At 38.1% G+C, this 26,338-nt stretch overlaps 1 protein-coding gene across 1 annotated transcript in view; it reads left to right on the top strand.

The window, feature by feature from the left end:
• The window catches only part of KCNH5 (potassium voltage-gated channel subfamily H member 5), a 300,949-nt gene extending 277,342 nt beyond the window's left edge, over positions 1–23,607 (top strand). Inside the window, 1 exon segment of the mRNA XM_030320346.1 lies at positions 22,660–23,607. Within this exon segment, the coding sequence (XP_030176206.1) occupies positions 22,660–23,607 (948 nt within the window).
• Positions 23,608–26,338: the final 2,731 nt, after the last annotated feature.

Here is a 26,338-nt window from a genome sequence, read left to right as displayed (position 1 = left end):
ACAGATAAGCAATTTGGCATTAATAAAACATAACAGGCCTGATAGTTTCAGCTGCTGAGACTAAAGATATAGGTAGGGAACAGGGCAGGAAGAAAGCACCCGTGTGCCTTGAAAGAGCTCAAACTAGAGCTATTAAAGGTATTAAGCAGTGGAATGACATGATCATATTTTCACTTTAGAAATATCTCTCTGGTGCAAGTATGAATGATAATTTTCAATGAATCATGACTGGAAGCTGATATGGTGGGGCGTGGGGAAGAGAGACGAGTCTAGGATGACTCTTATGATTGAATAAATGGAGTCATTAGCCTAGCGGAAAACAGAAGTAGGCGTAGTTCTGAGGCATAGTATAATGATTTGAGTATCAGCCATGCTGAGTTTGAAGTGTCATCAGATAGTTGTGTCAACATGTAGATAGCTAGATTCAGACAGTGTCGGGTATGCTTGATGTCTTGAGAGTGGAAAAATTCACTTAGGAAAAGCATATGTTAAAAGAGCATTGGGCCAAGGACTGAAATAGGGGGAGCATTAGTGTTAAAGACTTAATAGTAAGAGGAAACCATTAGTGACATAAAAAGGGAATGACTAGAAGAATGGAGTGTCCAGCAGTGTAAAATGTAGAAAAAAATGTTCAGTAAAGTATCAACTGAAGAATGACCACTAGATTTGTGTATGTGGGGGTTAATAATAGTGGCCAGAGAGAAAGAAAATAGTTTTAGTGTAGGGATGATGGAACAAAAGCTAAAATGTGTGGGTTGGTGACTGAATAAGAGGTGTGCAAGTATTATCTACATAAACTATGTTTTCAAGAAAATTGTATCAGACCAGGACCCAGCAGGAAATAAATGGCAGACTTTTACTGGGTAATTTGAGGAGGCTAAATAAAAGGTATATATAAAGTGAGCAACTGCTCACAGTTTCTAAATATAAGGGATAATGCTACCCATCGGTTGTTTATATCACACCATTACCATCCATTGGCCAAAAGAGATAAGATGAAGGAGAGAGAGGAGGGTAAGGAGGTGGTGGTGGGGAGAAATAGAGAGAGACTGCATCAAGAAGATTGCCTGACAGGAGCTATGACCTTGAATTAAGTTTAAGTCAAGGAATTAAGCCAGCCCATGGTGACACCTCAAGGAGGAGCTTTAGTAAAAAGACCCTGATTCCTCACTCTCCTTCTTCACTTATATCTCATTCTAATGCTGCTCATTGGCCAAACCCAACTGGAAGCAAGGTAGCAAGTAAGCCCATTGATGTAGTCATACAGGCCAGCATCCAAGGCAGGTAGGGAAGGGTGGGACTGGGTCTAGAGGTGTAAATGGGGTACATGGTAAGTACAAAATTAGTTTGAGTACAGCAGTAAGAAGATGCAATATTAGTTAAAGTGGTTGCAAAGTAAAGTGACGGAGCTGAGTTTTGTGAAGATTCTCCCTCTGCACCAGGATGGGAGAGATGGGTAAAAGCTGAGATAAAAAGTCAGTAGAAAAGAAGTTAACACTATTGGAGGATATAAGGATAATTGATGGAGAAAAGTCCTGGAGGATTCAGGTGACAGATAAAGAGTCAGAGTGAAGGGGTTGGCTTTAAATAGAAGTAAGAACACTTCATCTTCTCAAATTGGAAAGGAGAAGCAGAGGCACAGTTGTATGGAATCTGTAGGTGGTGAGTGGACCAGAGGGAAAGGCAAGAAATTGAGAGCTGATCTCTTTGTCTCAATTTTCCTCATAAAGAAGGCACAGATCATCTGTTGAGGGTGAGAGGGTGGGATGTGGGCAGATTGTGGGGAGAGTTATATTTCTCTGAAACTCACCAGGGCAGGAGCAGGGGTGGCAGAAGGAGAAATGGACCAAGACAAGAAATGTCCACTGACAGCCCAGTTGATGTTGGAGATCCTTAACTATCACGCGTGACTGAGGGATTTTCTCATTCAGTTTTGGATGCTCAGCAACTTGACTGTGTAACTCAAGAAGGCCAGTTGAAGGGATGATTCAGGATCATGGCTTTATCAGATTAGTCTGGTAGTAGGACATACTCAATGGAAATGAGGCCACTGATGTTCACCCCTCAAAATCCATCTTATATAACTGAGATAATTTTATTTTCCTCCTCTTCTTTTGGGTGCTGTTTTTTTAAATAGTATATTTGTAACATACTTAAACGCATAACAATGGTGGCATTTTCAGAATTATTTCATTAGGTCTAGATAAAATTCCTGAAAGTATTATAATTAGCATTTTCATGCTCAGTACAACACATTCTTTTCCGAAGTTTAAAGCAAGTATCACATAAGGCAGATAAATAGTCAAGGTTTAAATTTTAGTAAAAAATTGTACCATTAATGTGTACATTCCATGTAGAAACCATCTATTTGCTGAATCCACATGGTTTATAACAAATTCATATTATGTTTCAAAAGAAGAGAATGAATTGAATATTTTCAATGACATTTTGTCTTCATTTCTTTTGCTTTTTTTCTCATGAATATGATTAGTGGGGTTTTTTATGTTTGTTTATTTATTTTAAGAGAGAAAGAGAGAGAGACAGAGAAAGTCAGAGAGAGATGGACAGAGAGTCCCAAGCAGGCTCCATGCTGTCAGCACAGAGCCTGATGTGAGACTCAGTCTCATCAACCCTGAGATTGTGACCTGAGCTGAAACCAAGAGTTGGATGCATAAATGACTGAGCCACTCAGGCACCCTATGATTAGTGTTTTTTTAATGGACAATAATTATATTTTTAAACTTCTAAAATTTAGTTTACAAATAAAACCAATGGAAAAATAGTATTGTTAGAAAAGAGTGTCACACGCTATAGCTACTACCCACCCTCCAAATCTATACTTATTGTTTGGAACATAGTTCAGTATCACCTAATTGAAATTGGGTCTTTGTAGTTTTACTCTACCAGCTTTTAGTATGTGTGTCCTTGTGTGGGGGATGAAGTCTGCCTTCTAGTAAAGACAGATTTTAATTGTACATAATGCCTTCCCAGTAGAAATGAAGGTTTATTTTTCTATATTATTATTATTATCTTCTTAGATTCATTTAACAAATAAGCACTCCCATATTGTTGTTCTTAATTAGATGTAGAAATAGGTTTCTTGATTCTGTTAATAGTAAACAAGAAATAACAATTTGGAGAGATTTGTCTCCATATAGTGAAGAACAACAAAAGGAAAATAAACGGAAGGGATGTGTCGTGTAAATTGATTACCGTGCCCCTGATTGCACTAATTGATCCATGGTGGATATTACTGCCGTAAAGTTATTGGTTTTGCCTCTCTTGGTTATGCCTCCCCATAACCATTGAAAGAGGTCCGATGGACTTATCTACAGGAATCACTAATTCTTTTATTTTATTTTATTTTATTTTTTATATATATGAAATTTATTGACAAATTGGTTTCCATACAACACCCAGTGCTCATCCCAAAAGGTGCCCTTCTCAATATCCATCACCCACCCTCCCCTCCCTAGGAATCACTAATTCTAAGGCAATGCTTGAAATTAAATAACTATACCCTAGCAGCTACTTTATTTTGGCTTTATTAGTAAAATAAGGATCAGGAAACAATACTTTATCCACACGTTTCTTGTCCATGCATACAATCCATGAAGTCCAAATGAAGAGTATATTTTCATTTCAAACTATAAAAGTAAATGTTTACAATGTATTCTTTCAGAGTCTGAAAAGAAAAAAATAAAGACCCAGATTGCATGTAAAGTGCAGATTATTTTAATTTACTCTTTGACTTCAAATCAATAAAATGATATTTATTGGGGAAAAAGTAGAAATGGTGACCGCTGTCACGGAAGTTATAGTCTTTTGAGGAAGAAGAGAAATTTTAAAAGTAAATGTAAAAATTACCTTTCCAGATTAACTTTCCATCTCTTACTCCCAGAGACCTTTGACTCCAAGAATATAGAAAAAAATGAAAGGTTCTTCAAATGCACCATGATCTTAGTCTTCTGCATCTTTCTGCCGTCTGCTTTGCTCTGCTCACAATTCTTTCCAGGCTTTATTTCTTTGGTGAATTGCTATTCATGATTTAAGATCCAGGTCAAAGTTTTGTGAAGCTTTTCCCAAATTCCCACACCAGGCGATGTTAGTGGCTTCATGTAATGGACTATAATTAGTTACTTCTTTCTCTCAAGATTCATCCTATTTGTCCTATACCTTCTAATACTACAGCTCTCTTATCTGATGTGATAGGACCAGAACTATTAACAGCTAACATTGACCAAGAAAATCCGTATGATATGCTAGGCATTCTTCAAAGTTCTTTAGATACAGCAATGTATTTATTCCCAACAATGACCATTTACAAATGAAGTAAGTGAGGCACAAAAAGGTTAAATAACTTGTCTAGAATCACATAGCTAATGAATATATTGACCACAATTTGAACCACATTGAATTGGCACTAGAGCTTATACTCTTACCAAAGCATTGTGCATCGCTTAGTAATTAGTAGCTTAATAAAAACTTTTGGTTAGATATTTTGACTTAAAACCTTACAAAATATTCATTCAATTACTAAAGTTTTGAGGCATGAGTAGTGGTTGTTAGGTAAAGCATAGCATAATAAAGCCTCTAAGATTTTCAATTTTGGTTTCTTTAAGGGAAGCAAGAGACTCTACTGATAAACATACATACAACTAACTATTAATGAGCATACAGTTCAACTGTTGGTTGTAGAGGTTTACAGGCCCAGCAGTCTAGAGCATCTGGTGTGCTATGGGCATCAGTCAGTGTGTTCTACAAAGAGGATGGAAAGTAATGGTCAGGCTAGTCATGTTGATTAAGTGGAGGTAAATTAAAGAGGTCCTGGTCTTTATTTAGCATTGTGCACATTCCTCTGCTTCTACATTTACATATTGTGTTGAAATTACCTGTTTTGAAATTACCCTTGTTCTTTATGGAGCTGTAATCAGCACGCTTATTTTATTCATTTTATCCTCAACACCTACAAACCTGTCCTGCACATAATAAGGGCTCCTAAAAATCTTTAATGAATTCTAATAGACCAAATTGTCCCACTGCATTGTTGTGACATGGTAATGAGAGGGTCTACTGCTACCACACTGCGAATCTCCGGGGATGAGACATGTTCTTATTTATTTTGTAAGTAACATTTCAGTTGAAATATAACTCATTTATAGAAAAGCGCAAGAAATGGGACAGGAAGCATGTCAGAAGCCTATTTCCTGCTCCATTGCTTTCATGACACCCAATCCCCCCCACCAAGATTTAACTACTGTTCTGACTTTCAACACTTTAGATTAATTTTACCTCTTTTTTTTTATTTTTAGAGTTATATAAATGAAATGATACAATATGTGCTGATTTGTATCTGGCTTCTTTCACTCAATATTGTTTTGTAGGAGTCATTCACATTGTACAGAGCTGGAGTTCATTAACATTCCTTGTAGAGTTTTCTACTGAATGAATATACTTCAACTAATCCATTCTGCTCTTGATACATACATCTGGGTTTCCAGTTGGAACCATTATGACTGGTGTTGTTACCAGCATCCTTATACATGTCCTTTTATTTACATTTGTACAATATTTTTTGGAGGGAGTATATACCTAAGAGTAAAATTTCCAAATCAAGACTATGTTTATCTTTAGCTTTAGGAGACACTCATAAAACAGTTTTCCAAATGGTTGTATGAATTTGTACACCTACCGGCAGTTTATGAGAATTCAAAAAAATTTTTTATATGTTTTTATTTATTTTTGAGAGGGAGAGAGAGAGAGAGAGAGAGAGAGAGAGAGAGAATGATTGGGGGAGGAGCAGGGAGAGAGGGAGACACAGAATCAGAACCAGGGTCCAGGCTATGAGGTGTCAGCACAGAGCCCACTCGATGCGGGCCTGGAACTCAGGAGATATCATGACGTGAGCCAAAGATCATGAGTGAGATCATGACCTGAGCCAAAGTCAGATGCGCAACCAACTGAGCCACCCAGGTGCCCCAGTTTATGAGAATTTAATTTTGCTACATTCTCATTAACACTACTTTTTAAAATTTTTTTAGCCATTCTGGTGAGTGTGTAAGGGTAATGCATTATGGTTTTAAATTGCACTCCCTTGATGTCTAATTAAGATGAGCACTATTCCATATATTTAATGGCTGTTTATATTTTGTAAAATGTTAATTTTTCTATAAGAGTTGTCTATTTTTGTTTTTAATGATTTGTAACAATTGGGATAGAATAGAGATGGTCTAAAGATTCAGGACAAAGTCATTTGCATGTCTAATTTTGCCTGTATGGAAAACTGAAATATGTAAGTGGTGAATGAAAGAGGAGAGATCTGCACCACAATTTGGTTGTTTTGCAATCAACAAATACTTAGAGACTGTATTCTCAGTTTATCTGGGGGAACACATGCTATACTTATGCCACTCATCAGATTCAATATAAGCAATTGATCTTTATTTTACATGGAATGCCTGTATCATTCTGGTAAAATAGAGAACCATTTACCTTAAATAGGTTTGAGGTACACCTGATGTTTAGAAAGGGTAAGTGGCTTGGCCAAATTTATACATGCAAACTCTTGCCTCCTGACTCATACGAGACGTTTTGAGAAAAAAAAAATTTTTCTTGCCACACAATTCTGATCTAGAAATAAGGGATACCCCATGGAGGAAATGGAAAATGGACTGAGAAATCAGGAAAAGTAACTTCTAGGTCCAACTGTCAATGGCTGGCTGTAAATCCAAGTGCCTAATCATTTTGGCTCCTTTGAGTTTCAGCTTGCAGATTCCCCCAAATTAAGAAATACCCAAGAATATTACATTTCAGGTAAATTTGATTCCAACTATAGAAGATTGAAACAGTAATATATCATCTAGACTAGATATACATTTCTAAATATTTCTAGAAGATAATACTCCAATAGAAAAAACTATTTACCTACTTCGTCTGTATTTCCCAACAGTGAAGAATTTGTGTGTGATATTGAGTAAAAGCTGTATTAGTCTTTTAGGAATCAAATGTAAAAATTAACACATACTTAAATAAATGTATTAGAATTGGTTTCCCAGACAAAAGCTGTAGAAATTTTCTTTCATTATGAAAAAATATCTTTGAAGGTATTGCAACTGCCCTACTTTAGTAATTGTTCCCTCTGAGGCACAGCAATTATCTTACAAGGCAATAGCTAAAGCCACATATTAGATGTGTTCCTTGGGACAAAGGAATAGTATCAAATGAGATCTAGTAGGATTTACAGTGGAAAGTGCATTACAAACTATGAAACAAAATTATATACAGCATTAGGAATGTCAGCATGTAATAGTGGAGGGAACACGAGTTAGCTTTAGGAAACAGATTTCAGTCCCAGCTTGGCCATTTACCAGCTCAGTGAGTTTAGGCAAGTCACATAACTTCTCTGACCCTCATCTGTCAAATAGGAGTAATAATAATTGTCCTGCTTGATTTATAAAGTTTCAGGGAGAAATGAGCTAACATAAGCTGAAGTGCACTGTAAAGTGTATCACATTTGCCAAATATTAAATAGTGTTGTTTTCTACTTAGATACTGGAGACTCTCCTTCCATATTCCTATGTATACACCTCCCTCTGTGTGTTAAACTGCCAGCCCAGGGTCATGCCTTTTGTTGTCCGCCATTATTAAAGTGATTCAACCTACTTTATCATATAATTGCTTTCTCCTCAGGCCTTTGATCTTTTGGATCCTTCGCATCTTTCTTAAATTTAGACCAGGAATTCTTAAGTCAGTGTAGCCTACTTTTTGAGTCCATTACACCTGGATTGGAAACTGTGCCTTGTCACTTATTAGCTAGGTAGTCTTGGGGAAGATCTTTAAATCTCTCTAAGCCTCAGGGTTTTTTCATCTTTAAAATGGATTATTGTGAAAATTAAATAAGCAAATACTCCATGAAAAATACTTAGTACAAGTCTCCTGATCCTGGTATTTTTATTGCAAAGATTCTAAAGTGAAAACATGTGGAAGCAACCACTACTGTGACCAGAATAACTATATTCTCAAAGACAGGGTGGTCTAATGGTTCATCTACAAGACTCAGGCAATGGTGATGGCTGCATTTTTGCATTCCCAGCAAAGCATAACAGTGATGGTTTTTCTTTATCAATTTTTTCTTTTGAACTTGAGTGTGCTAAAAATTCTATGCTGAGAACTTAGAAGTAAAACAATTTTATTCTTCTGAGTTTTCTTCTGAATTTTCAAATGCTAACAAATAGGTGGTAGTTGCAATGCTACTTGGACATGAGCTTAAATCGATACCAATAGTGGGGCTCTGCCATTGCTTATTCCAAAATGTATGGCATTGACTTAGCAGGGCTGGAAAGAAGCAAGGGAATGGATATTTGAGACTTGGAAGGATGAAGACAAATATTTTTCGGCAGCAAAGCATTTGGTAAAGTTGCTAATTGTGACTGCCTTTCAATAGTGTACCTTTTTTTGGAAGAGGTTGGAAAATGATATTAGTAGTGAGTGGGGGTTGTGACTGGTTACTTTTAGTAAGGCATGGGAAGAAAGAAGTGATCCCACACAAGGGTTACCTGGCTTATAAGCAAATATGGAAAGGAATTGAGAACAGGAAGAAGTAGAAATAAGATTCAAAAGTCACTGTACAAAAAAGTCCATTAAGACTCAATTTTGTAGCAAAGGTCAGAGAATGGATGTGACCTCCCAGCAAGCCTGATGCTTTCAATGTAGCAGCTATTATGGCAGGAGGGGTGGGGGAGAGAAAGGGAGAGAGACATGGGGCCAAGAAAGCAAAGAATTGAATCAGGCTTGAAAATGATATTTACGAAAAAACTTTTTATGAGGCTGTAGACACACGGAATTGACTGTAAACAGATCAGAAACTTATTCAAATTTTTAGAATGGGGTGCTTACAAGGCTCAGTTGATTGAGCATCTGACTCTTGACTTTGGCTCAGGTCATGATCTCACAGTTTGTGAGCCCGAGCCCCACATTGGGCTCAGTGCTGACAGTGAGGAGCCTTCTTGGGATTCTCTCTCCTTCTCTCTCTGCCCCTCCCCCGCTTGCTCTCTCTCAAAATAAATAAACAAACATAAAAATTTGGGGGTGGGGGGAAGACATATATTGCCAAAGAAACCACAAGCTCGGTCTTAAAATATCCTTTTACTGTATGAGCCCCAAACTGCAACTCAGGCCCCCCAAATTTTCACAGGCAGGAAAGAGCCAAGGAAACTCTTCAATCCTGAAACAGCAGCAACTCTCCAAGGCCCATATCAGGTCTGTCTATGGAGGACTGTGGACAAAAAAGAACCTCCGAAAAGATGGAATCGGGAGCCACAGAGACCACTGGGTGGGAGAGCTTATCCCACAGAGCTAATCCTATAGAGCAGGCTCAGAGGCTAATTAAGGAACTTACCACACTGCCAGGGCCTTATAATGCCTGCCTGGCAGACTTCATCATTGCTGTGGACCAGTGACTGCGGAGTCTCTGAGCCATTTTTCCTGTCCCCTTTTAACGGGAGTGTTTAGTCAGTTAGCCTTTTCCTGCTCCTCCTTTGTCTCTTGGCATATGTGTTTGTATGCATGCATATTCATGTGTGTATGTGTGTGGCTGGGCTGAGGCATGGAGGGAGGTGGGCAGCTTGCCTTTCTAGTTTACAGGCCACTCCATTCTAGGCTTTCCCATCTCAGAAAATGGCGTTACCATTTAAGCATGGGCTTAGACTAAAGAGAGATAAATTTTTTTCTTTTTCTCTCAGATTGTTCATCTGCTTATTCTGCAAACCTGTCAGTTTTGCTGGCAAAATAAATCCAGAATTTCACCACCTCTCACTACCTCCATTTCTACTTCCCATGCTGATGTCTCACTTGTATTACTCAAAGAGGCTTCTAATTGATACCCTTCTACCCTCCCCACTTTCCAGTTTATTTTCCCCATGGCAACCTGAGCGATCATCTTGAAATAGAAGTGAGATCATGTGACTCCTCTCCCATGACTTCCTTCACATCTAAAACTCAAAGTCCCTGGCCTCCTGGTTTACCAAATGCTGCCTCCTTTGTCCTTCTTTGTTCACATCGTTCCTCAAATGTGTAAAGTGCTCTCTCACCTTGGGGTCCCCCTCCCCCCATGGCTATCTGCATGGCCCACGTCTTCATTTCATGACTACCTCTGCTCAGATAGCACTTTCTCAAAGAGACCCAACTACTCTTTATTTTTCTTTGTAGCCCACATCACCACCTGACATTTTATAGAATATTTAAGGAGCTTTTCTTTGCTTACTGCTATATACCTAACTCCAAAACACAGCCTGGAACAAGGTGGCTCTTTGACAAATACTTGTAATGTGAATGAATATCTTGTTTGCTGCTGCCTGCATTAAGTGTTAACAAGTAAGTGCTGTTAGGATGCAGAATAGGATGGACCCATTTCTTCCTGGGCAGTAAATGAAAGCCTCATAGCAGGGCTAGCTTCACGGATGGTTCGCCTGTGTCATACAGAACTTTGCACTTAGAAGCGCCCTGTTCTTGGGCCCTGAAACAGAAGGGCTTCTGTTTCATGTTCTGCTGTCGCTCTCTCTAAATTCTTAATAGTTTTGAGTAGGGAGCCCTGCATCCTTTTTTATTGTGCTATAATTCACACACCATACAATTCACCATCTTAAAGTGTACAATTTAGTGTTTTTTAGTATATTTACAAAGTTGTGCAACCATCACCACTGTCTACTTCCAGGACATTCTCATCACCCCAGAAAGAAACCTCATACCCATTAGTAGTCATTCCCCATTTCCCACTCCTTCCCTGGCCATGGGTATATACCCCCTGGTTAATTTTGCCTATTCCAGATGTTTCATATAAGTGAAGTAAAAAAAAAAAAAAGTGACCTTTTGTGTCAGGCTTCTTTTACTTAGTATGTTTTCAAGGTTCATCCATGCTGTAGCATGTATCAGGATATCATTCCTTTTACTGGCTGAGTAATATTCCTATGTATCCATATATACCACATTTTGTTTGTTGACTCACCAGTTACTGGATTTTGGGGTTGTTTCTACTTTTTGGCTATCATGAATAACATTGCTGCAAATATTCGTGTACTAGTGCTTTCATTTTTCTTGGATATATACTGAAGAGTGGAATTGCTGGGTCATATTGTTAGTCTGTGTTTAACTCTTTGAGGAACTGCCAAGCTGTTTGCCACAGAGGCTGCACCATTTTATATTCCTTCCAGCAGTTTATGGGGGTTCCAGTTTCTCTACATCTTCACAACACTTGTTATTTTCTGTTATTAATATGTTATTTTTCGATTATAGCCATCCTGGAGGATGTGAAGTACATTGTATTGTGGTTTTGCATTGCCCTAATGATGTATCTTTTTGTGTACCTATTGGCCATTTGTATATCCTCTTTGGAAAATGTCTATTCAAGTCCCTTGATTATTTAAAAATATTTTTTTCTTTTGTCTTTTAATTTTTGAGTCATAAAAGTTCTTTATATATTTTGGATATTAGAGCCATATCAAATATATGATTTGCAAATACTTCTTCTCATTTTGTAGGTTGTCATTTTGCTTTCTTGAAAGTGTCCTTTGACACTTTTGTTTTGAATTTTGATGAATTCCAGTTCGTTAATTTAATTATTTTTGGTGGCTTGAGATATAGGTGTCTAAGAAACCTTTCCCTGATTCAAGGCCACTAAATTTATGCCTTTGTTTCCTTCTAAGAATTTTATAGCTTTAGTTCTTACATTTATGTCTTTGATCCACTTTGAATTAAGTTTTGTATATGGTGTGAGGCTGGTGTCCATATTCATTTTTTGTTCGTGGATGTGCAATTATTCCAGCACCATTTGTTGAAAACATTAATCTTTCCTCATTGAGTTGCCTCATCATCCTTGTCAAAAAAACAATTGAGCATAGATGCATGGGTTTACTTTTGGAAACCTAGTTCCATTCCATTGTTGTATATGTCTGTTCTTTTTTTTTTTATTTTTTTTATTTTTTTTATTTTTAAAGAATTTTTTTTTCAACGTTTATTTATTTTTGGGACAGAGAGAGACAGAGCATGAACGGGGGAGGGGCAGAGAGAGAGGGAGACACAGAACAGGAAGCAGACTCCAGGCTCTGAGCCATCAGCCCAGAGCCTGACGCGGGGCTCGAACTCACGGACCGCGAGATCGTGACCTGGCTGAAGTCGGACGCTTAACCGACTGCGCCACCCAGGCGCCCCTATATGTCTGTTCTTATAGCAGTATCTTGATTATGGTATAGCTTTATAAAACTGGGAGTTTGAAAACTGGGAAGTATGAGTCTTCCAATTACATTCTTGTATCTTGGTATTGTTTTGGTTATTCTGGGTCCCTTATGTTTCCATCTGAATTTTAGGGTCAGCTTATCAATTTCTGAAAAATTGGCAGTTAGAATTTTGATAGGAATTGAATTGAATCTATAGGTAAATTTAAGGAATATTGTCTTGTTAACAATATATCTTCCAATCCATAAACACGTAATGTCTTTTATTTAAGTCTTCTTAATTTATTTAAATAATGTTTTGTAGTTTTGTGTATGAGTCATACATTTTTGTTATATTTTTTCCTAAATATTTTATTTTCTTTGATGCTGTTGTCGATGGAATTATTTTCTTGGTTTCATTTTCAGATGGCTCATAGCTAGTATATAGAAATACAACTAATTTTATATTGATTTTATGTCCTGCATCCTTCTGAACTCCTTTATTAGCTATAACAGCTGTGTGTGTGTGTGTGTGTGTGTGTGTGTGTGTGTGTGTGTGTGTTGTGAGGATTTCTCAGGAATTTCTATATACATGACATGTCACCCTCAAATGGAGATAGTTTTCATTCTTTTTCATTCTGGATGTCTTTTATTTCATTTTCTCGACAGTTTCCCTGGCTGGAACCTTCACTGCAATGTTGAATAGAAGTGGCAAATTGGTACATATTTATCTCTTCCCTGATCTTAGGGGGATAGCTTTCAGTATTTTACCATTAAGCATGTTATAGGCTCTGATTTTTTATGTTGTATTGGGCCCTACAAATGATGTAGCTGGTCTTGCCTCATAAAGGAGAGCACAGCTGAGCTGAGTATTAAAGGATAAGTAGGAGTTCCCCAGCATGTGAAGAGGAGAGAGAATACTAATTTGCAACATCACTGATGGGGAATGATTCTTAATATCAAAGTGATTGAGCATGGCAGGTATGTGGAGGTCAAATGAGGAGTGAAGGAAACAGATTGGAGAGGTAGGTGGAACTGAGCCATAGTTAGCCATAACAAGGCTTGCTGACTTGTTAAAGAGCTTTAATTTTATTCTGTGATTTTTTTTTTTTTTTGCCTTGGATGCTATCCTATTTGATACACAATAGCAAAAAATGGAATAAGGGGAAATGGGACTAGAAATTGAGGCAGGGAGGGCAATTCCTGGATTACTGCAATATTTGAGACAATGAATCTAATCTTGTCAGCCTTAGCTGCAAACAGCCATTTTCTTGGTTTTGAAGACTTTATCTTCCTTCTTTCATTATTTTTCTTAAATGAAAAAACCTTTAGTAATAGAAACATAAACACTAAGTATCTGTATTTCAGAGTTATGCTAACATCAGTAATGGGGTTTACAATATATGTTTTGTTACTTATGGAAAATACATTTTTATATTTATGATCACCTGGAAAATTGAGATAAATGATTTTTATATGGTAAAGAAAAATGGGGCGTAGAACATTTAATTAGTCAATTCGGTAATAGTATTAATGATTCTAGGATATTTTGCATTTGCATTTTCTTAACCACCCTTATCCACATTAGGCATTACCTGACACATTAACAAAATCAAAAGATATTCCTTTTCTCCCTCCCTCCCTCCTTTACTTTTCCCTCTCTACTCATCTCTTTTTTTAATTGTCAATTAATTAATTTCTCAAAATTTATTTAGGACGTAAGAGGCTGAACTAGATCTCTAACACATTCCTTGTCCTTTAAGAGCTTACAGACTTATGAGTGGCCCAAGTAAAGCAAGGCAGCCATATTTCAAAATGGAGTGTGATGTGTCATGTTACCCTTCCTTTACACGTTTGAATTTGTTGGATGACCATCTGACACAGCCCTGTCACTGTGGCCTTCGTTAAGATGAGCTTCTAGCCTCTGGTATGCCCATGAGAGTTTTAATAAATACTCTTGGAATGGATTGAAAGAACTAGAGTTAGAATTAGTAACTGAGTTTATAGAAACAGTAAAAGGAACCAATGAACAAAACCAACCAGATCCCCTAACAGTCAGATGAACTGGAGCTTCTGCCTGATCACATATAGCTATAAATTCCTAGTCAATTCCCTAGATTCACAGATTTGGAAAGTGATGGGCCATTTGAGGGGAAACTCCTCTATCTTCCTTCAAATTATATAACACGAAATCCATGTCATTAAACAAATGATTCTAACCCTTTTTTTCCTTGCCTTTATTGGATTTCAAAGTTCAGTACACAGTCAAATTATTTAATTTTGATATCACTTTTATGATCAAATGTCCTACTTTTGAAATGGAAAGCTCAGTTGGCCATGTTCCCTGTTAAGTTTAAGAAGCTTTTACCATTTAAATAAATTAAACCTTCCAGCATGGGCTCCACAGAACATAATGAAGCACAGAGAAGAAAAGCTTAAATGAAATAAACCTCTTTGCTGATAGAAACAGTACAGGCTATTGTGACTACCAATAAATGTGTGGCTGGAATCATAGTCTGATTCATGATTTTTCTTTTTCTTTTTTTTTTTTTGTCCTTAATTTTTGTGGTGTTCATCAGCAATTTGATTTGCCATTGCACAAAAAGATGGACACAGAGTACATCAAGTGCAAGGGTTTAGGTTATTAATACTGAGAAAAAAACACAAATAAAAAATTTTAAAAGCTGATTTAATACCATGTTAAGAATCATGTATATTTTTTTCTTTTACATTAATCCATATGTTGCTCTATGAACACTCAGATCGTTTTACATTTTCTAAAATAATTTCTTCGGGGGAATTAAAATTTTTTTTTCCTAGAGAAAAATCATTGTCATTTTTATGTAATAATTGGTTAAAATTAATCTACATAACTTACATATTTATTTAGCAGGAAATATTTTACTTTCTATAGGACACACTGCCCATATAGGAATCAACTGAATTATGAAATGCTTATTGTTTGTAGATTCTTTCAATTGCCAAAGAATTGCCAATTCTTTCAATTGCCAAAGACTAGTAAGCAAAAGTTTTAAAAATCTTAATGACAACATGCTTTTTAAAAAGGGCTTAACTAAATAAAATTTACCCATCTTTCCATTCAGTTATAAAGTGAAACCATTTTATCATATGCATAATTAAAAACTTAAAGGTAAAAAGCACTTCTTAAAAGGAAAGATTCTGGGCACCTGGGTGGCTCGGTTAAGTCAGTTAAGTGGCTGACTTCGGCTCAGGTCATGATCTCACAGTCTGTGAGTTTGAGCCCTGCGTCAGGCTCTATGCTGACAGCTCAGAGCCTAGAGCCTGCTTTGGATTCTGTGTGTCTCTCTCTCTACCCCTCCCCCACTCGTGCTCTGCCTGTGTCTGTCTCTCAAAAATAAATAAATGTTAAAAAAAAAAAAGGAAAGATTCAATGGAATATATTTGAAAATGCTCATGCTTGTAATGGTAATGTAGAATAATTACCATGCTATGTTTATTATAAAATGTAGTCTCCTTGGTAATAAAAATACATTGTTATTTAAATTTGGAGTTTAGGGTCATAAAGTTATCTTTAAAACTATGAGAACTTATAGAGAGGGTCTATTACATTTAATGTTTGTGAAAAACAGTGAGTTACTTCCATTAGGCACTCCTGCTCTTGTATTTTCTTGGTCTATAATGCATCCTTCATAACTTAAGACAAAACAAAAAGCTATCATACTTTACACATACAACATGGTTCAACCAGTGATGGTACCTCAGTAGATTATTAGTCTTGAAACCTTGTAAACATGACAAAATCATCTCTTCATTTTTTATTTCTCTGTTTTTAATTTTAGTGCCAAATACTTGTATTAAGAAAGTATGGCATTGGGGTGCTTGGGTGGCTCAGTCGGTAAAGCATCTGACTTCAGTTCAGGTCATGATCTCATGGCTCATGGGTTCAAACCCCACATAGGGCTCTGTGCTAACAGCTCAGAGCCTGGAGCCTGGTTCAGATTCTGTACCTCCCTCTCTTTCTGCCCCTGCCCCACTCATGCTCTGTGCTCGCTCTCTCTCCCTTAAAAATGGATAAACATTAAAAAATTATAAAAAAAAAAAAAAAAGAAAGAAAGAAAGCACTGTATTGTCACCAGCTGGGAAATAAGTTCTTTTTTTTTTTTTTTCAAAATTTTATTTAAATTTTAGTTAGTGAACATGCAGTGCAATATTGGGTTCAAGAGTAGAATTCAGTGATTCATCACTTACATACAACACCCAGTGCTCACCACAAGTGCCCCCCTTAGTACCCATCACCCATCTAACCCATCTCCCACCCACATCCCTCCATCAACCCTCAATTTGTTCTCTATAAGAGTCTCTCATGGTTTATTTCCCTCTCTCTCTTTTTTGGAAAATAAGTTCTTAATGGATGTTATTGCATCCTTACAATGGAATCAAAGATAGGTTCTCATTCAAGTTCTTTAAAGATTGATTTGTGGGTCAAAGATTTGAATATGATTACAGTCAGCCAGCATTTGTTAACTATCTACTTGTGCCCAGTAGTGGGCTAGGTGCTGAGGATGCCAGGAGGTAGATGATGTAGTATTTGCCTCCAAATGAGGAAATAAGAGTAGACATTAATGATCAATTACAATAATACAAATAACATTTATTCATTGTGTAGAGAGTGAAAAATAATTTTATTTTTTTTTTTTTAAATTTTTTTTTTTCAACGTTTATTTATTTTTGGGACAGAGAGAGACAGAGCATGAACGGGGGAGGGGCAGAGAGAGAGGGAGACACAGAATCTGAAACAGGCTCCAGGCTCTGAGCCATCAGCCCAGAGCCCGACGCGGGGCTCGAACTCACGGACCGCGAGATAGTGACCTGGCTGAAGTCGGATGCTTAACCGACTGCGCCACCCAGGCGCCCCAGAGAGTGAAAAATAATTTTAAAAAGTAGGAAACCTTCCTATTTGTATTATTTTCTATTCATAGACCTTCACAAACATACATTTACTGAGTATATGAAGAGATTATTGAATTAACGAATAACATGTACTTATTGAGGACTTTCAATATGACAGACACTGTCATAAAGTCTGGAGATACAGCATGTAACAAAAGAGACAAAAATCTCTGCCCTCATAAACAAATGAATCCAGGTAGTAGTGGGATCAAGAATGGCATTTAAATCCAGGGAAAATTACGTCCTTTGACTTGCCACCCCCTGTTTTTGGTAAAGATACTATATTTAATATAAGTAGAAGTTAGAAGAAAACCCAAGAGCTGCCTTGAAGAGAGCAAGACGATACAAAATGACAGCATGTATTTTATTTTATTTATTTTTTTAATGTTTGAGAGAGAGTGCAAATGGGGAAGGGGCAGAGAGAGAGGGAGACGGAATCTGAAGCAGGCTCTGTGCTGACTTGGGCTTGAACCCATGAAACGTGAGATCATGACCTGAGCTGAAGTCAGACACTCAACCGACTGAGCCCCCAGGCACCCCGACAGCATGTATTTTAAAGGGAAGTAGAGTGAAGCAAGCCTGCTGGCTTTGCCTTTGAGAATGAGGAGCGCTTTGAGGTTGCCTCCCCTAACACCCTCCTGCCCCGCTGTCAGTTACTCAGCGAGCACAGAGCCCAATGGACTGCCTTCAGGGATGGTTCTCCATGGCAAATGCTCGGTGAGGGTTATCTGTTGGGTGTGAAACTGCTGTTGGGTGTGAAACCACCCCCTGCTTTACCCACTCAACTATCCACATCTCTGTGTCAAAATGACCTTACAGAGCTGCAGTCGAGTGTAATGGTTAGGACTGCTTGCAATCTGACTTCTTGGATTAGTATCCTGGCCACTTACTCCTTGGGTGACCTGGAAGGCAAACCACATCACTCTCTATGTCTTAGTTTGCTTTTCTGTAACATGAGAATACTAGGCCCTATATCAAGTAGTAGTATGACCGTAGTTAATGAGATAATACATGTGTGAAAGTGACTTCTTTGCTATATGCGAACTTTTAATAATTATTTTTTTCAGTAAGTCATAATTTCCATTTTGAAGCCAAAAGAAATAAAAGAAATTTAATCTATTCAGTAACCTCTAACTCAGTAATTTTGTTTAAAGTTACCTCTGGCTTGTGGTGCTTGGGTGGCTGAGTCGGTTAAGTGACTCTTGATCTTGGTTCAGGTCACGATCTCACGGTTGGTGAGCTCAAGCCCTGTGTCAGGCTCTGCACTACAGCGCGGTCTCTAGACCCTCTGACATTCTCTCTGCACTATCAGAGAATTCCTGCTTACAATTCTCACTCCTTCTCCTTCTGCCCCTACCCCACTCGTGGTCTCTGTCTCTCCCTCTCAAAATAAAGAAATAAACTTAAGGAAAATAAAGTTACCTCTGGCTTAAAAGCCTGGTTATGGTTAAGTAGTTGATCAAATCCAAGTATTACTGTTTTGAGTTTGATTCCAGCTCAAATTCTGTAGCTTGGGTAAGAAATTTCCTCATGACCCTCTCTTCCCATCCTTCCTTCTGCACCTGTTTCTACTTTCCCTGGGCTCATGATTGCCTGTGGGCCTGATGCAAAGGGTAGGGGGCTCCACTTCAGCACCCAGGGCTTGTCTGTGAGATCTGGCGGGCTGTGGTCACTCCTCAGAGCGTTGGCCTTTTCAGCTGGCCACACCCAACTACTGGGCACTATTTATTGTGTGGCATATTTAATGGTCTGAAAGGTCCTGCCAGCAAGTGTTCTACAGAGTGCTGTAACTTCTCCCACCTCATGGAGTATCTTCACCTCATCTGGCTTCCATGGGGCTGAGATAACAGTCGTCTACCTACTCTAGTTCCCTGGCCCACCGGGATCCTAGCGATGCCCATCCAGGCACACAGAAGTATGGGCAGAAACAAAGAGGGTGTATGCTTTTCTCCAGCATGTTGGTTGGCTCCAGAGAGCGAACGTGTGAGTCCTGCTGCTCTGCAAACTCCAGCAGAGAAGTTAGGGCCTATCTCAATGTTTCCAAGTGCCCCTAAAGCTCAAGGGCCTATGTCTAGTTCCTTGTCCTCTCCTATCCCCCTGGAGGGGGGGGGGGGGGGGCGGGAATGGAGGGAAAGGAGCAACGTGCAGCACTTCAGATGCTAATATCCCAAACCTCTATTCTTTCTCTTTCTCAGTTTCTTTTATATGTTCATAGTGGCAAAATCCACAACCTTGTTCTATCTCATTTGTCCCCTGTTGCAGACCAGCAGCCTGGCTCTGTGACAGGACTCCCTTTGTACAACGTAGTTTGGCATTTAGAGTCTCTGTTCTCAGCTTAACAGTAGGAGTCCAGACACTTTGTCCTCGGTTTGTGTGGAGGGGCCAGCTGGTGGTCAGGGAAGTTGCAAAAGGCTTATTTTGTTGATGTTTTACATGGGCTTAAATCACTAAGCATTCTAAACTTGCTAGGCACACGATAATCGTAAGCAATCATTAGCCATCATATTGAAATTTTAAAACATACAGCCAACAAATAAAATGCCACCAGATTCTCAGTTCCAGGGACACCAAATATTTCATTGTAATTTCTAAAAACTGTGAATTTCACACAGCAGTACACATGGACACTACAGAGATAGTAATGTTTTTGTCTATTACATATCAATAGCGTTGCTGAATTCAGCAAACAAAAGCACAGGGCATGCAGTTAAATTTAAATTTCAGGTAAACAATGAGTATGTTTTAAAACGTCAATATGTCCCATTCAGATAAATGATGTATGACTTTTCAGTATTAGTGTGTCCCAAATACTGCATGGAGGCCCTGTATTTCATCTAACATCCTCATGTGCGATTTACCTCCCTTCCCTCGTTGAGAGTCTGAAGTAGATCTTTTTATTGCAAATGTGAAGGTGACTCTCAGTTATTACATTGCACGAAGGCTATGGCTAAAGGCTAAGGAATTACCTTTATAAAAACAAACCAAAAGATCAGAGTTGAGTGGGAAGGAGGATGTGGCCAGTCATTTACATTTGTCCCCTCATGTCAGTTCCTGAAATGCAATTCAGCTCATTTTCAATGAAATGGGATGAAATCAGAATGTGGTATTTGTGTATTTGTGTTTCCATGTTTGGATCTATCTCGTCCTAAAGAGTGTTAGTATCTTGAAGGGTCAGCATAAGCTCTGTTTACTTAGGGGGCATAAGAAATATGTCAACCCTTTGAAAAACTTTCAATTAAACTGCGAGAGCTTTGATGTCAGGCTTTCAGATTAGTATTACATCATTCAAAAAGACCCAATTTCATGTGCCACTAGAGAGGGAAAGATATACTGGTCTTTATAGACAGTTATTGAATTTAGAGAATATTTACTTTAAAATACAGATTATTACCACTTGATAAGCTGTATCTAGTGCATCAATTTCAATTTAGAAAGTATGCTCTTAGAGAATTCTATCTCCCTGACTTTTCTGTTCACAGTGACCATCAGTAGTATTGGTTTCTAGTATAAATCAATGTTTGTATGTTACTCTGGAAGCTTCAAGTGGTAATGGAAATGGTTTCAAATATACAGGATTTTATGAGAGTTCAATGGATATAACCAGAATATTTTGAGTGTCTACTATATGCCGTGTACTTCACATAGATCTCTAATCTAACCAATAAGTTAATGAGAGAGGGTGATGAGGTAAGTAATTTTGCCAGCCCCATAAAATTGTCTGATTCTGAGAGCACTGTATCTACTATAACTCCCTTCTGGATTTTTCTTACAGACCTCATCTGCAGTTATTTTGTTCTTCGGAAGGAACCTGAGCAAAAAATCTCACACTCATTAAATTCACTTCTAATTCTGATAATATAAGTGGTAATTTCTTACAGGTGACCATTTTTACTTCTCTTGATGGAGTTACACATTCTTCCCAGTATTATTTTCGGAAGACATTTTAAATGAAATTTATGCTAACTTATTTGTGGTTACCTATCAAATAGCACATTAACTATGTATTTAATTCTATATTTAAAATTTACCTCAAAATACAAAAAAAAAAACTAATTCAAAGGATACATGCACCCCTGTTTATTGCAGCATTATTTACAATAGCCAAATTCAGCCCCAGTGTCCATCGACTGATGAATGGATAAAGATGTGATATATCTATACAGTAAAATATTATTCTGCCATAAAAAAAAGCATGAAATCTTGCCATTTGCAACAACATGGATGGAGCTAGAGAGTATAAAGCAAAATAAGTCAGTCAGAGAAAGACAAATACCATATGGTTTCACTCATATGTGGAATTTAAGAAACAAAACAAACAAAGGAAAAGAGAGAGACAGAGAGAGACGAACCTAGAAACCGACTTTAACTACAGAGAACAAACAGATAGTTCCCAGAGGGGAGGTGGGTAGGGGATGGGGATTAAGGAGGGCACTAGTCATGATGACTGAGCAATGTATACAATTGCCGAGTCACTACATTGTACACCTGAAACTAACAGAACATTTTACATTAACTATACTGGAATTTAAAAACTTAATAAAAAAAAAACCTTCTGGAAATATGCACAGAAAAAGGTTAATGATACTTAGGTCTGAGGCAACCAACTGAAGTCTGAGTGGGAGAAACACTTTATGCTAAAATTGTTTATAATACTTCAAAAGGTAAGAAGATCCTGTATGTAGGTTGTAATAATGATAAGGGAAAAATGAATACTAACAATGAAAAACAAATTTTAAGAATATTGAAATCTGAAGAGTCCAATCTCCCACCGGTGACAGTATTACATGGACAACATCCTTACTTCTGTTTGGATATTTTAGTGGTGTTGAGGTTCACAAGTGTTCAAGGCAGTTTATTCTGTGAATAGATAGCAATTTGAAATGAATTCTGTATTGAATTGGTATTTGTCTCTCAGGAACTTTACTTACAGATCCTAGTTCTGCCCTCTGGAGCCACATAAATAAATTTAATCCCTCCTCTCACCCCACATAGGTGCTATGCTAGTAAACTAATGTTTTGGTACTTTTATATAGCCTAGAACTCATAATTTGACCCCCTAAGCAGAGGATGTTATTAAAAATGGTCTTGAATATATTCACATATGAAAGGAAACATACAAAAAATAATGATGCATTGTAAGGAAATTTAATATAGTTCCTTACACGCGTATGCATACACACATATAATAGACTAACATATATATTTACCTATTTTCTATTAAATGGGAGTATAAACTAAACAGCAGGCATCTCTATTCAGCTATTACATTCCGCCTTCCGTATGCAAGGGAGTAGGACTAAATAAGCTAAGTAAGCTTAGTCAGTGCTCCTATGTTGAGTCTTAAGTGTATCGCATCTGTTAAAGAAATGGCACTGGGGTATCTTTTTTCCCCTTCAGAAATGACCTTATCTTGTGTTGGAGGGTTTCCTCAGTAAAAGAAAGTTCATCCAGCATCCTGGCACGCAACTGCAAGCTCGTCTATCTTCATAATCATGTTCTGAACATCTCTCCCCCTCCACAGATCATTTTCCGAAAAATCAGTGACGTGAAGAAAGAGGAAGAGGAGCGCCTCCGGCAGAAGAATGAGGTCACCCTCAGCATTCCCGTGGACCACCCCGTCCGAAAGCTCTTCCAGAAGTTCAAGCAACAGAAGGAGCTGCGGAATCAGGGGTCAACACAGAGCGACCCCGAGCGCAACCAGCTCCAGGTAGAAAGCCGCTCCTTACAGAACGGAGCTTCCATCACGGGCACCAGTGTGGTCACCGTGTCACAGATCACACCCATCCAGACATCGCTGGCCTACGTGAAAACCAGTGAGTCCCTCAAGCAAAACAACCGCGACGCCATGGAACTCAAGCCCAACGGCGGTGCTGACCCCAAATGTCTCAAAGTCAACAGCCCCATAAGGATGAAGAACGGAAATGGGAAAGGATGGCTGCGACTCAAGAATAACATGGGCGCCCATGAGGAGAAAAAGGAAGACTGGAATAACGTCACGAAAGCGGAGTCCATGGGGCTATTGTCAGAGGACCCCAAGGGCAGCGATTCAGAGAACAGCGTTACCAAAAACCCATTAAGGAAAACAGATTCTTGTGACAGTGGGATTACAAAAAGTGACCTTCGTTTGGATAAGGCCGGGGAGGCCCGAAGTCCGCTGGAGCACAGCCCTATTCAGGCTGATGCCAAGCACCCCTTTTATCCCATCCCAGAGCAGGCCTTACAAACCACACTGCAGGAAGTCAAACATGAACTCAAAGAGGACATCCAGCTGCTAAGCTGCAGAATGACTGCCCTGGAAAAGCAGGTGGCAGAAATTTTAAAACTACTCTCAGAAAAAAGCGCGCCCCAGACCTCTTCTCCCAAATCCCAGATGCCACTCCAAGTACCTTCCCAAATACCATGTCAGGATATTTTTAGTGTTTCAAGGCCTGAGTCACCTGAATCTGACAAAGATGAAATCCACTTTTAATATATATACATATATATTTGTTAATATATTAAAAACAGTATATACATCTATATACATACATGTGTATATACAGTATATACACATATATATTTTCACTTGCTTTCAATATGATGAAACCATATGGATTTTGATATGTAAATACTGCATGTCCAGCTGGATTCTGGCCTGCCAAAGAAGATGATTATTTAAAACATAGATATTGCTTGTATATTATGCAGTTGACTGCATGCACACTTTACATTTATTTATAATCTCTATTCTAATACAAAAAAAAAGTATGATTTTTGCTAACCAAGGCAATGTAATATTTGAAGAATCAGGGTCCAACCTGCCAATGTTGCCATGACAAATTTGATCTCAGGCTGAGTATATCGAGCTGTCATTTTCTCACTGTTCTGTTAAGTTAAAATTCTGGATTAATGCCAAGGGAGAGTTCGCCCTTTTAGACCGTCGGTACCGTTTTATAATCTCTTTTCATAGGATATTTTTCTGTAACTTAGTGTTAGGTTATTTTCCCCAACAGGCAGTGTCTGCTCCATCAAAATGACTGTTTTGTTGCCTAAATCAGATAGCAGTGGGGGACGCTGAGAACGTATTGCTATGAGTTTTGTGCATGAATTGCATTTCTGCTCAACTATACCTCTCCTTTTTTAACACTATACTTAGATAGTAATCATTAACGCTTATGTAAGGAAATCCCTCCTCCCTCCGTCTTGGAGAACAGCTGCCATCTTGTAAGCTGATTTTACCAAGCCCATAAATACGAAACTATTAATATAGTGTATATTATTATAGAAAAACTGCACCACAGGGTAAAAGGGCCTTTTAACAATTCATGTTAGCGATGCTGGTTTTCCAAATGTGATGAGTGTTCTAAATTTGTACTTCTAAAACTTGTTCAAAGGTGAAGTTGAAAGGCTCTTAGCAAAGAAACAAACAAAACACATTTAAGTACTCATATCAAAATTTTAACTATAATGACATAAAATAAAAAAGAATGTAAGCAGATAGACAATATTTTGTAGCATATCTGTAACTTAAGATGAAACACAGGTACAGAATTGTTCACACAGGATTCTTAATGTTTATAGGGATAACACATGAAACATGGTGACAAAAAAACACTAACAAGTAGATGTTAAGTTGCTCAGTTCAGATAACTGCTTTTCTATAATTTTATTCTGGTTACAATTTTCTAAAGCTTTTTTGCACACAGTTCTACTGCAGGACTTCTGCTGAGTTGATACAGTAGACTGCTGTGGCTCAGGCAGATCCATTTATGAAAGGGGGTTACTAAAGACTGAATTTCAGAGTCTTTTGAGTTATAAATCCTCTTCCTAGAAAGTGCCTATTATCAACTAAAAAAAAAAAAAGTCACAAACAGTTGTGTATAGCCAGTCCCTTAAGTGGTATGTATTGAGAATAAAATACATGTTCATTTGTAAGAACCCAGAAGAATTTTTTCTTTTGACTAAAGTCTATGTTATGAAGTTGATCAAAGAGGCATACTTTTAAATTGGTGCATGCATGACATCTAATTGTGGGAACAGGGAAGTTATTGTTTGCATCACGTTGAAAATAGATTCCAGGAATCTGTACATTATTGGACCATCTGTACATATACATTCACAATATACACCAGATGACAGCAAAATCAAAGGAGATATTTTGACCTATTGTTGCCATTTTTATGAGCTTTTCTAACGATCTCTCAGCATCCCCAAACAAAACCACCAGAACTGAAAGACAGGTTATCACAATCAGACTGGAGAAGTGCAGAACCAAGTAACTTATAAAAACAAGGGATATTTTAGAATATCTATTAGAGCTTCTTCACATGCCCACAAGATGTGCCTCTTTAATCCAGGAGTCTCAGAACAGATGTGATGTGCCAGGGGCTCCATTTTCCCTTCTCTGTGCCCACGACTTCCATTACTCATCATGGAAGTTTGCAGGGGAGCATGTCTCCAGGCAACGCTACGACATCTACCTACCACAGGCACAAGAAAATGAGGTAATCACAGTAAAAGGAATCAGCCTTGAAATTGAGACTTAGTTGCTTTCATGGCGAGGAGGGTCCTTTTTCTTGACCTCTGACATTTATTGAATTGCAGGGTAATTTTCTATTTAACCATGTACGACACAAGCCTGGTTAAGCTTTTAGAGGTGAATGAATAGTAAGCATAACCTAAGTACAGAAATGGTCAAGCTTTAGCCACGTGCTTCAAAAATAACCATTGGTGTAAAACTATATCAGAATGACTAAAACAGCAGGGTAGTTTGAAGCTGCAATCCACGCCTTTGCCTATTAGTGGTGCAAATATTTTCTGTGTTCTGCCATTGACTCAGTTGACGCACAATATTATTGTTTGTATCCATGAGAAAGAAACGTGGTTTTGACCTATTCGAGGTTGTCACAAAGGGGTAAAATGTGTCAGTTGCTTGTTTATGGTGCAGTTATCACGCATTCTTCTCCAGTCCCCTCTGTCCCTATGTGCATGACATGATGAGGTGCTGAATGCACTCTGCTGTTTCCAGCAGAAATGCATGTGTTCAGCAAACACTGTATATAGAGTAGTCTTTTCGGTTCCCAGATTCTGCAATTCTTACCAGGTGAACTTACTCAGACTTGAATGAAGGGTGAACACTTGCTTTAATAAGTGCAATCGTGACATAGTCATGTTCTGTGTTGCCTCAGCCAGCACATAGACAAGAGATTCTCTTTTGGGGG

The sequence above is a fragment of the Lynx canadensis genome, chromosome B3 (assembly GCF_007474595.2).
Source record: "Lynx canadensis isolate LIC74 chromosome B3, mLynCan4.pri.v2, whole genome shotgun sequence".
NCBI lineage: Eukaryota > Metazoa > Chordata > Mammalia > Carnivora > Felidae > Lynx > Lynx canadensis.
The sequence above is the reverse complement of the archived record's forward strand: the minus strand, read 5'-3'. Positions and strand labels throughout refer to the sequence as shown.